Raw genomic sequence first — 13282 nt, 5'->3', positions numbered from 1 at the left:
AGAGCAATTTCTACTGCTAGAATCCTACAGTCTCTCCCGTATTTAAGCTATGGTCCCTCTATATTTACAGCATGGTCACGTCCATATTTATGCATTGTTCTGTGGTTTCTAGCAAACATTGATTACGACCAGTATTTTGTCTACATTAAGGCATATTAAAAACAAAAAAGAAAAAATAGTAATCAATTTATTTATTTTTAGTAATCATCGCGATGGAATATTCACTTCGTCGATTTTTTATCTACGTTGGGGCTAGAATCTATAACCAGATTTCAATTTCATGTTGAGCTATCCGGCGTTTTGACCACTCGGATAACCTGTGACTTGCTTTAAAAATAAAACACTTTAAGATTTTAGTCATTTATCTTAAAATATACGACATTTGTCTATTGTTTTTGTACATTGGCCCACGTATAGGCTAGCGATTAGCCAAATATAAGCCATATCTATCTCGAGCACATGGGTAATGTTAATTTTCTTCCGCGCAGGCGTGTTGGAATAATTAAAAAGAGAACGAAAGGATCGATCGATGAAATTGGATAAGGATATTGGTTGGTGTTTTCTTTTAATCAACGAGTTGATCGGTAAAGCAGGAGGAGCAAATTGGACGATTAATAATCGTTTACGATTTTCTTTCACTGTTTGGAGTTAGCTTTCAAGAGAATCGACAAAGGAGCTTTACAGGGTGAAGGGGAGAATACGGAAATCCTGGCAATTCATCAGGGATAATTTCTTAAGGACGCTTAAAGACACGGCGGTTGCTCTTGGGGAAAAGGTTTACTCAGACATCCGTATAGGCTTTTTGGAGTTTTAAACGAGCCAAGGTATACACCCTCTGTAAGCTTCCCGGGACGCGACCGTCAATTTCGATTCCGTCCTGGTTCGTTTAACCTCCGCCAGCTTTTCAATCTTTTTATTCCGAATCGTCCTTCGCGTGCGTTCGTCTGCGACAAGACCAGGCGAAAGGAAAATATTGATATTACCCCGAATCTTCCTCCTATCCACGCGATAGAGACAGATTTGTGCGCTCTTCCGACTTTCACGCACACTCTCCTCCTTTTTTCTCCCTTATTTCCGCACCAAAGAATCCCTCGCAAATTTGCCCCATTTGCACTTTTCAAGCCACGTTATTGTGTCTATTTTCACTCGTCGCTTCGAAATTTGACCGTCCTCAATCTCGAAACAAAAATCTACATATTGTGCAGAGCTTTTTTTTATTCTGAATTCGTGTATTACCTCAGTTTTAATAAATGTGTGTGGTATTTAAAAATGTATTCGATTTCCCTGTCGACTTGACTGTTTCAAAGTGAGAAATTGTAAATTTTTAATGGAATATAGTTGTTTACATGCTAATTATTTAATTATTGTGCTGGATGTACCTGTGTGAGAAATATACCTGCATATACATTTTAATTGGATAATATAAAGAAAAAGTTTGTTGGGCGTGGTGCTTGTGGCTCAATTTGAAGGAGTCAAAGGACATAATAGTGATTGAGTAGAGTACAGAAAATATAGAAACTTCAAAACAGGCTCGGCTAAAATTTCTCATGCGACCACCAATATTTATCTCATGTAGCAGGCGTGCAAGAAAAATAGCATGCGGTGCGGAATCACTCCGCATTCCATCCAAAGTTTTCGAGCTTTCGAAATCCTAAAAATCAAAAATTCGTGTCCTTTAGCCAACCCCTCGTCCTTCCACCATATAAAAACTTTTTTCTCCTCTAACATTCATCCTCCATATGTTCGTTCTCTCGTCTCAGGAATTTCGTCTCTCCTCTCAAATTAGTTCTGTCCCTCTTGAGCTTTTTTCTCCACCGAGCGAGCTTTTCACCCTCCTGGAAAGTCTCGTCGCAGAGTTTTCACTCTCCAACCGATTCCTGCAGTACCGCTGGCATATAATTTCCTTCGAAAATCGATTCCCGACATAATAAAGTCGGCGCAGCAGCAGCGAGACTCGCCGTATCGTACGAGGAAAAATAAAACCGTTACTTTCGTCACGAGAGCTCGCGGCTTTTCCGGGAAAAGCGTCGAGCTCGCCTATTTGCATTCCGCGAAATGATCAACGTTCACTACTATGCTCGACTTTTCATCGATCGCCCTGCTCTATCGATACTCGGATTGTTTCATCGCCATTTTTATCGAACAATTTTCCTCAAATATTTACCACCCCCTAACACCGCGTTAAAGTAACGATGCGGTGAACCAAAAATTTTCCCTAAATTCTCATCCTTCCCATTCTATTTACTGGCAAAATCCTACATGTTTTTGAAAAAGAATAGTAAAACATGGGAAAACTTAATTTTATTGCTGTGATGAGGTAATAACTATGAAACTGTGGTTTTAAAAATAAAACTATAACAATTTACCACTAAATAATTTAAACGTTAAAATAGATACTATTCGATGAACCAAAAATTGTTCGCAAATTCTGATGCTTTAAAATCAGGCACGTTCGCGAGGAAGAATATTTTAAATAGTGGAAGAAAACTTAGATTTTTTCTGAAAGGACTTAAATTGTCCAGTTTGTTCTGGAACGAAATTTGATGGTTCAGTTTTACAAGGAAAGAACGCTAGTCTATTTGCCATAAGTAGAGGCTAAGCAAGCTCAGTGGAGGACCAGGCTTCGCATGAATAAATCGAGGGGAGGCACAAGCTAAAGGACACGTATGATAATTTGTCGTTTGGAAAGGTCCGCGTCCTTGGCAGGATGAAAGGGCCAGAGGACTTGGCCGATTTCGAATGGCTAGTCCTTCGGATAGAATGCATTCTCGGGGGGATGGTGCGCGTAACTGCTCGTGCAGACGTTCCCTCGAATTTCAGGATTTCCAGGATCGATCCACGCTCCTCCCCTCTCCTTGCACCGGACGTCTTCCTCGGGATTCATGGATCCTCAAGGACCTCATTGTACCGAACAGGACTTTGGTTTTCCTCCAACCACCAGGATAACACTGGCAAATCCCCCCCCCCCCACTCCTCCTTCTCTCTCTTTCTCTTACTTTTATTTATAATCCTCTCTCTCTCCATACTCTCTACATTTTTACCCCTCCCATATCTCTTATACTCTCCCACCCTCCACTCTTTTCCAGCTGGAATTTCTTCTTTCCCAGCCGAAACTAATTCTACTCCAATCCTCCTGTTCTCCCCCTCATCCATACACAAATTGCGTCATCTCTCTAAAAAAAAAAAAAAAAAAAAAAAAAAGACAAATTGAAAAATGAATTACATTTCGCAAGGGAGGGAGAGGGAGAGATAGAGATAGAGAGAGAGATGGTACACTAGTACCCAAGTAGAATTCACTAAATTTGAAGCTCCCGATCAGGATTACCTATCCTCCATGTTCTTATTTCTTTTGCGCAGGGAACTGTAGGAATTTTCATTACAATTATTTTTCATACACGTTCAATCAATTCTTATAATTATACGTATTCCAATATGTTTTTAAAAATCTTGAAACGTGTTGGTTTCACGTCGTGTTCATGTACATACGAACAATTGATCTTGAAAAAGAAATTCTTATTTGACTAATCGGGACTTGTCCAAAGCGGTTTACCTCGGAGAGATAGCGAGGCAGCCGTATATAGCTGTGTAAAAGTAGGCATGATAATCACCTGGCTTTTACCCATCATCAATGGAAGGAACTCACGCGTGTAAAGCACGCGCATGCGCGTCCAAAACTAATACACTTATACCATTCCAAAACAGGATTAAAGCACGTTCGTTGAATCAAGCTTTCATTATAAGCCCGTCTGATCAATGCTCATTGTTATCACTGAGAATCGCAAATAATTTTAATTTGCACAAATAAATTGAATTTTGCGTGTATAACATAATTAAAAAGTTTATTATAGAAAATTGGAGTTTCTTGGGAAGTTTGCGCCAGTGCTACTTTAATCCTGTAATGAGCTCCTTTGGTACGGCGGCGCTGTCTCTCCTCTTTCTACTGGTCTGAACAATGCGAGAAATTACCACTGCGCGAGCCACGAATAGAAGCGGCGGCGCCTTGCCGATCCTGGGTAAGCGGCAAAGATCAAAGGCTCGCGAATTCCTCGTGTTCCAGGAGTTCCCTTTAAAAATTCATAAAGTCTCTACGTGCCAAAGGGAATCCCGACAATCGACTTTCGATCCGTTTCTCTTGCCACGGCTTCATCTACTATGATCGAAAAGCCCTTGGAAAATAGACGTTTACCACCAAAAGACCTTTTCACACGTGGTTTTTCTCACTAATGCCCCCTTCCCTCCTATAACCTACCACTCCCCTTCTATCTGTCTTACAATTTTATTCTCATCCTACATCTCCTACTCGTTACCGATTTCTCGCTTTATCCACTTTATCCACTTTATACATGGTCTAATTTCTCAACTCGCTCTGCATTATTAAATTATTATCCTCTATTCGCCGAATCTAATTTAATTCAATTAACCAAAAATCGTTAATCAAATTTGTCCAAGAAACTGATAAACGAATATTCCAATAAATTGCAACAGCTAATTTGGAGCTCTCTTGCGAAGCTCGAGAAAAATGAATAAATTTACAGGTTGAAATCTCGATAAAACGCGTTCAACCGGTACTGTTAAGCATAAACAATTCTCATTGACCCATTTCCACCTATATCGCCGAATAATACAATTTCAATTTATTTGAACTCTTATCAATGTTATCAGAATATAATGCAATTTATCACGCTTTACAATTTAACGAATGAAAATTGGAGAATTTCTCGGTTAAAATAAAAGCTGCTTTCGCGAGAGGAATAATAGCGGGAGATAATTACCGCGTGTCAAGGCCGCGCGATATTTCTTAATGGCGAAATAATTCCGGGGGACTTTACTTGACGGTGACAATGGTAAAAATGCGGAAAATGTCATTACAGAGAAGCTTTCGGAGGGGTGAAATTACGAAACTGCTATACGAATGCGATGAAATCCTTATCTTATATCTCGATAGCGGCAGCCGACAGTTAATTAAGGAGAGAGAAGCTTATCCGTAGGGATGCCATAACGTGCCTTCTCAGATGAGCAAACAACGCGCAGTATCGTTAACGGTAATTGCACCGATATGTTCTTATTATTACGACATTCAATTTTTAAAAAGAGTAATGAAAATATTCTATTTTTAAATAATTTTTTTATTATTCTCGATTGCCTATTATACACACACACACACACACACACACAATGACTCATTCACTATTTTCGACTAATACAAAAATTAGCCATTATCTTAAAATTTTCAATTAACAAATTGACGTTGCCTTTATCCTCACCACACACTCGTTTCACCCAGGATCGGCCGGACTTTGGTTTCTGGCGGGCACAACGATCATAAAACAGTAGAGCTTTGTACAGATACACTGGTACAGTAGAGAGATACACAAGAAAAATCTGACAAAAAATCTGACGAAAGTAAAAACTCGTAATTGAAAAATTTACGTCACAACATCGACAGTCGCTTTTCAACAAAGTGCTAAATCTTACTTGAAAAACACGGGTTAAATAATATACGTACTATAACAATAATGTAGCAGCAGTAACTATATATATGTAAAAAAATATATCTTAAAAATTATTTAAACGTTTAAATGAATAGATAAAAAAATATATACGCAATTATTTACATTACGTATATGTAGGCAGTATACGAATACACATATACGTGTCTGTACCTATATAATAATAATGATAATGATGATAACAAGGTAAATATAGTAATATAAATACATCTAGAGAAGATTAAAAAAATGCTTAATGCCAATTTTTGGTCTACTGCACACAGCGTTTTATTTTACTTACCCACGCAGGGGTTGTGGTTGACTGTGGAGAAAATCTTGTCGCAGCGCCTTTTCATATGGTTATTTGGGCAAATGCAACCAAACATTGGCGTCAAGCGCAGCTGGGTCCACGAATCATGACAGGAATCCCTGAAACAAGTAACAATTGTTTTCGCAGTTCTTAAAATTTGCTAGAAATTAAATAAATAAGACGTGTTATTTTCAAGATTAAATAACAGCATAGAACACTTGCATTAACGTTAAAGGATTTCTCAAGCAATTTAAGGTAATTTATATAGAGTTTTCCTTCTGCTATAACTACTAAGCAGATGGCATATTAGTTTCATTTGCCTCTAACACACGTAAGGCCCTCCATTGATGTGCCTGAAAACTTTATTCGTTATAAACTAATTATCCACATTGGCGTCCCACTGTAAATACTGACTGTATCCTTTGAACTCGTTTTCAACTGTAAACAAATTTACCACTAGTTGTACTTATTCAATTAAAGTGCTGTTTGAGCCAAGACGTTCGGCGATTACTGCACAGTTTAATTAAATTCGTTCTGTAGTTTTGTGTGCTGCTGCCGCTCTTGCTGCTTCTTGCACTCAATTTAAATTCACTTATTAATAAAACTTGGATCGAAACAATTTGTCGAAAATTGCCCAACTTTTACGCGTAACTCGATTGGATGCTCCGTTCTTTATTATTAAATCACCATTTACGTTTATCAGACGATGCAATAAAGAATCGAGGCCAATGAAAGATTGAAGATTTATAGTTTGACCGGAGAGTCGGGGTACGCGTAATAATAACTTCTCGTGAAATAAGATTTACTCGTGGAATTTGTCAATTTTTCCGAAACTTTAAGAGCTATACTTAATATTAAAACTAGACTTGGCACACAGCTGACGAGGCTGCCCAACTGACGAGAAGAGTGAAAGCGAGGGAGAAAGAGGGAGAGAGGGGTGCTAGTATTCATTACGTTCAAGGTATAAATCAACTTTTATTCAATTTGCCGGGATTTCGGCTTTTCCTGCCAAGAAAACTGTGCGCGTGTAGCCTGCGAGAGAAAAAGAGGGTAAAGGCGGTTTATCGACCATCTTGAAATATACGCCAGGTGTACACGTGTAACCGCGGCTCTTTGTGCGAGATTCTAAGCCATGGCCATGAATCTCGTTCTCCTTCCTTCTCTTGGACTCGCAAAACCCCTTACCCCCACCATCGTATTCTTTTTCCTACCGGATCATGCAGGCATGCACATCTGTGTGTGCAGCTGTGATTTATTTACGAGATCGACATAAACTTGGAAGCCACGAAATTGCCGTACGGCCATCGATATACTCATATATATTTTCATCTAACTTGCTGTAGTATTCTTTGCTGCATTATGATACAGCGAATTGTCACTTTTTTCGAATCAATCTCTAGGGGGCGTAGCCAGATAACAAGCTACAGGTCCATTCGAAAATTTTAGCAAATTCCTTCGCTCAGTGTCTCTGACCAATTTATTGCTTAATTCGTGTATTTATCACCCATTCACCACCCCTCTTCCACCATTTAAAGCAGATTTTATAATGATATTAATATTTTAAGAAATTCTCCATGCAGGACTCTGTGCGAGTCAATCGGTAATAAGCAAAATCATGGGACGAAAGGAACGATATATTACTGCAGCAACGATTTTATCGACTAACGAGTTTGCCTGTTTAATTGGGAAATAAAAAATCCACTGAAAAAAATATATATAGCGTAATGTATATTTGCCTTTTTTATGAAGAAACGTGCTCAACGTGCAACGTGGCATTGGCAATCGCGCGAAATGATCCATGAATTTTATGCGCGAACAAATCTGAGGGAGGAGCAGCCAGTCTGTGCGAGTGGGAAGCATTGAAAAGTGTCGGGAGGCCGGTCTCTTATTCCTGTGGCGCAAGGACATTTCTGCAAGGACATTTCTGGATGCAGCAAATGCATTCACGTAAGGAGACGGAATGGGGATCGTTGAACGAACACGGAAACGACGTCGCCGTATTCCTGGATGCGACGTTCCTCGAAATTCCGTTGCTGAAAACATTCGACGACCCCTCCAGGACCCCGTCACTGCGATTTCAAGGGGGCGGGACGATAATCGTAACACACATTCGAGTTTGCATGCTCCACTGAATCTCGGACCAACTTCTCTTTTGCATGACCTCATATGCATGGAAAGTGGACTCCAGCCAATTATACCAAACTACTCCGAACTGATCTAATGGAGCTTTTCAAGCGCTTTGCAAACAAACAACTATTATAAACAAGCGCTTTGCGCCGTATACGTTAAAAAGCCACCAAACCTCTCAGTGTTTTCATCGATATTTCCCACCAGATTTTTAACGAGCCTTTGTTGATCCTCGTTTTTATCGACAAACGTGCTATTCGATTACGATTAACGATGTACACGCACATACATATATGTATAATCTCTTCAATTCCATAATTTCATACTGCTTTATTACGTCACTTGCATTTTCCTGCAATATTCCGAGACTTTTATCTATTATTTTATTATTTCTCACTTGTATATGCAGTTACATTTGTTACGTATTTTTATATACTCTACTAATCAATGTAAGTATACATATAAATATATATATATATATATATACATATAGTGCATCGTACGTGTTTTACATTCGCGATGTCTCTCGAGAGACTCGCGTGTAATGTTTGTAACAATTATATCATAAGTATAAAGATGGCCATAACCATTTCGCTCTATTTGTATCTACGTTTACCTCATATTTCTTGCTCTCTCGGGTACATTATGTAAATCCTAGGCACCATACCGGAATAAATCCGATGGAGGACGTCTTGAAATTTTGAAAAGCACGAATAATAACTCCAATATAAATCTTCCGATTCGAGACCAGGGACATTCGGATGCACTCTCGGTATTATCCGGAGTGCAGCTAAGAGAACGCGGGCCCATCCGAGTTTACCGGAATTGATTTCACCACGAGGAGCAATATTTCTTTCGAAGGCAAATGCACATAGGCCTCCATAATCTTCAAATTTTACTCTACGTCTCACAGATTTTATGGCAGAACTTTAGCAAATTTTTGACCGTTAAACGGTCGGTCGAGGAAAAAGGAGAGAGAGAGAGGTAAAGAATTTAGATATATATACGCGACACATTTCGCAGGACGTTGGAATTTATCCTGATACACGAGTAGAATTATAAATGTATGATGTTATTTATAATTAATAATAATTGATGGTAATTATGGGTAGCTGGCGAATGATAGTTATAAACTGTTCAATCGGTAAATATTTCCGTAAAATATATATCGTGCATAACCATGAAGCTATCCAATTCGCCAGTGATTCAATAATGGAGCCAGTGAACAGAAAATTTAGTCGATTTAACTATAAAAATCGTGGAGCAGCGATATAGCAGCGGATTTAATTCGACGAGTAACAGAAATGATTTATTTCCCATTGAAATTCCGACATCGCATTTGTCTAAATTTTAAAATGAATTTTTAATCACCCATGATATTAATGTTATGATAATATACTTATAAGTATGTTCCTTTCTTCAAAACTGCAAAGAAATTTGATTTAATTTCAATCGAATCCTCTAAAGATTTTGTGTTTCCCATTCAAATAGACGAAAATTATTTTTGCCATTGTTTGAATCTTATTCCCAACTAGAGAAGCTTTCTGGGGGGAAAACCAATTCATATAGAGGTATTGCGTCGAACCTTTGTTACGGTTTCTTTTCTTTTATCAGTTTCCACTTTTCTGCGACGTTTGGAAAACGATTGAGGACCAAAATGTACTTTCTTCTTTCCCGTAAGAAGCGAGACACGTCGATGCATCCCGAACAAATAAAACTTCTCAAAGACTGTATCCAATTGACTTACGAACTTTAGCGTTTACTCGAGAATGGACGAAGGCCACTGGCGATCGCGCCGTACAAACATTTCCTCTTATATTTTTCATATTTTATTTAATAAATCATTTAGGACTATTTGTATAAAAATACTACGTTATTCTAAAAATTCGTTTCCCTTGCATGAAAGCTGAAATGGCTGTAAAGTTATCTAACATCTGTAAAAAGGAATTTTAAAAGCTGTAGCTCTGGACCAAGTTAATATATAATTAACAATAATATACATTAGGCACGTTTGCACGATATTATAATGCGACGTATCTGCAGGTTTTTGAGGGTCAGAAAGGGGGATAAATGCGTGCACGTGAATACACACGTGGCTGGTATTTTTTCATCGTACAAAGTGTACTGGAGGAAAACGTGAGCTCACTTTATACAGGATGGAGTTATTTCAGCCCGGCTATTTACTCCGAGCGCAAAGTGCTGGCTGGTCTTCTATCTACGCACCGTAAAGCTCGATCATGAAAGGCTTGTTTGCTGAAGAGAAGCGAATTTAAAGAACATTCCGTTGGATTGAAAATCGCGAAACCAAACCGAATGCAAAAAATTCTCCAATTCACCATTTCGAGTTCGATAAAAATTGCAGCTCCTTATGAAAATCATGATGTTTCAACGCACCATATATCCTATTAATCGCGTATCACGATACAAATATTTCCCTCATATTTTATTCATATTTATTCACAGAACATTTCCCATAACCTTTCCACAATTACGATAGAGTGAAAATTTATCTGAAAAAATTCTGCTGTAATGAAAGGTTTGTGTGCTAAAGACAAATGAACTTCAAGGGAATTTTCAAGAAAATTTCCGGTTAAAACTTGATAAGTCTGGGAACGTACTATATTTAAAGCAGAGAAAAAACTCTTGTTTGGAAAAAAGCTTGATAAAGAATAATTTGTAAGAATCTTATTGAGTTCATTGCGCGGAATAATGCAAAGAAATTAATGATCGTCGAGGAATATTCGTGTACAGGATGAAAATAATTTATTTGAATATTTTCTTGCGACTCTTCCAAGAAATGAATCCAAAAAAAGCGTGGCTATTTATGCAAATGCTGCTGTGTAGAATATTAAATCAATATAAAGGGAACCGTGATAAAGGAATTTGGTCACACGCCATTTTATTTTAGGTCGTAAGCTCCACCCACATTCCGCTGCGGATTTTGAAACACGCTATACATACGCCAGAGTATCGTGTGACACGTTTTCGTCTATTTTTCTCCTGTTCCTCCATGCAATTTTCCTTACTCTCTCCACTTCCTGGACGACCACCGTAATAACATCGCAGCTCCAGAGAGTATAAAAGTTATTTCCAACGCGTTGCGGAAATTATTTTTTACTCGTTTCCACGTTTTTCTCTTCAGCTCATTCTTCATTCATTAAACATCTTCCCGAATAATTGCTTTTACTCTCTTAATAAATAAATATTATCGCAACCTTCGTCACACCATAAAATACATCGCTGAACTCTCGTAATGCTGCACCACTGCATTACTATTTGTACCATAAATAATAGAGAAGACTGCAGAGACCGAAAAGCTTCTACAACGGTTTAATGAAAACAACAAAAACACAAATTTTGTTTAAATTTTAATCGAGACAAGTGTCACAGTGTATAAAATTAATAAGTAAAGGACTAATTGATGTTGCAGCACACCAAAACCGAAGAAGGTATAATGAAGATTACTGCCAGATTTTCGTGAATATATTATTAGATTTATTTCTGCACTTGGAAGTATTGGGGAACTGGTTTTTCGTGCTGACTTCCTGAAATACCTCGGACGCCTATCGTGTGTACGTGCGGTAATGATTTAGCAGGGTGGTGGTATGTCTGAAGTATTTGGTACGTGCTGGTCGAGTGGTCTTGTTCCGTAGGGGTGCTAAGTACGCTCACGTGGCCCTTCACGCACTCGGCTGCATAAACTACCTACGGTGTGAGTCCATTCCAGTATGTGTGTGAAACGTGCCAATCGCACATGTATGCGTTTCATTTGTGTGAACAAGAATGCACATCTTTCCACGTGTCGCAAAAAATTCAAAAATCGTGCAATGACCCGTTGCAGTAATGAAGGGTTTGTCCAGTTGAAAAAAGTCGTCATCGAATTACACCACTGCAATATTATTATCGAAATTTTATCAGCCTTTATTATAACAATTTATCCATAATTCTAGCATAAACACTTACGTCATTTCCTAGCCAATTTTTTAAAACTACTCGTGAACTGCATTGCAGGGTAGATCGAGATTTGACCCGCTTTTAAGAATGCAGTCTTGATTAAAGGGTTAAACGTCCTAGAGAAATTGATCGAGAAAGGGTTGTCGGTGATCAGGGCAAAGGAATCGTAGGAAAATCGAAGGATGCGCGAGAAAGGGGGTAAAAAGTGGACTTTGGGGCTGCAGGGTGGGGGTCAGTATCATTAATCATTCGTGGACCATTCTATGGGCGCATATACATTATTCAGTAGCGTTTCGACGGGGGCTATGCATAACTTTTGTCGATGTTCACGCGACCGCATTCTCCTGGTTGGCCTCCGATCTTCCCCCTCGCAAAAGGAAAACAGTTCCGAGGATTCTACGGATGCACGTATCCTGCAGCTGTATTAAATAATGTGACCGCGTATGCACCGTAGCTCCGAGCATTTCCCCTCCAAAATATTTCCCCAAGAAATAACTGAAACGTCATATACCTCATTTTTCATTATAATCTCGAAATCCTCAACAATCGCCTCGGTTTAATTAAATTTTACAGGCATGTTGTCGCAAGAATGGTGATATTGCAATATGAGTTGCTATATTACGTAACTTTAAAAAATGTTTTTTAAATTACGAAAATCGATGTTCCATTGCTGAGGGTTCATATTGGAAATTTCCAGGGTGGCAAAGGGTTTTAATTGTCGGTAAATAATGTAATTACTGAACGCGAACGATAAACTGATTAGTTTGTTCGGCATCAGTCTTAAATCGATGTGGTGATTGTTAAGAGGATTGAGGAATTCGTAAGATGGTGTAGGAACTTGTTAAAAATAGGAAAAAAAAATTGAGGGAGGTTCCTTTAGAGATCCTGTTAATCCTCAACAGGGAGTGGGTAGCTTGATGCAGCTTGGATATACGTGGTGGCTTCTCGACAAGTGCTTCCGGTAAGCTCGTCACGGAGCTTTCAATTAGTCAGCCGACATTAAACTTGGCTCGAAAGATCTGGGGGACAGTGAGCAATGGGAAACTTGATATATGCGGAGTCAGGAATGTCTCTGTTTGCTTCATGGTCTTCCCAGCCCTAATTCCACCCGAAAACCTTCAAGGAAATATATGTGTGGTTACATGGTGGTTGCTCGTGCTAAACTGATAAATTCTCTTGACTGAATGATTTTAAGAATAAAATTCTTGTACAATTTTATAATATTGTACTTATTATGAAATTATGAATTGTATTAAAAATTAAGTACTACGAAGTTTCATATTAATCTCTGGATTGCATAAGCGATGTTTGACTGATAAGAAAAATTGATTACGTAGTTATATGAACAGGAAGCGCCGTAGATATATTATAAGAATTTTATTTTTACAGTGTTTCATCTTAT

At 38.4% G+C, this 13282-nt stretch overlaps 1 protein-coding gene across 3 annotated transcripts in view; it reads right to left on the bottom strand.

The window, feature by feature from the left end:
• LOC136785680 (uncharacterized) overlaps window positions 1-13282 on the bottom strand; it is a 207270-nt gene that overhangs the window by 46563 nt on the left and 147425 nt on the right. For all 3 annotated transcript variants that reach the window (XM_066746872.1, XM_066746873.1, XM_066746874.1), the window contains exon 5: window positions 5791-5918. In XM_066746872.1, coding sequence (XP_066602969.1) covers window positions 5791-5918 — 128 coding nt within the window. The remainder of the gene's footprint in view (window positions 1-5790; window positions 5919-13282) is intronic.

Source organism: Prorops nasuta, unplaced genomic scaffold (assembly GCF_024137725.1).
Source record: "Prorops nasuta isolate Cenicafe-Biocafe unplaced genomic scaffold, Cenicafe_Pnas_1.2 PNAS00003, whole genome shotgun sequence".
Lineage (NCBI taxonomy): Eukaryota > Metazoa > Arthropoda > Insecta > Hymenoptera > Bethylidae > Prorops > Prorops nasuta.
This window is presented reverse-complemented; position numbering and strand designations above follow the sequence as displayed.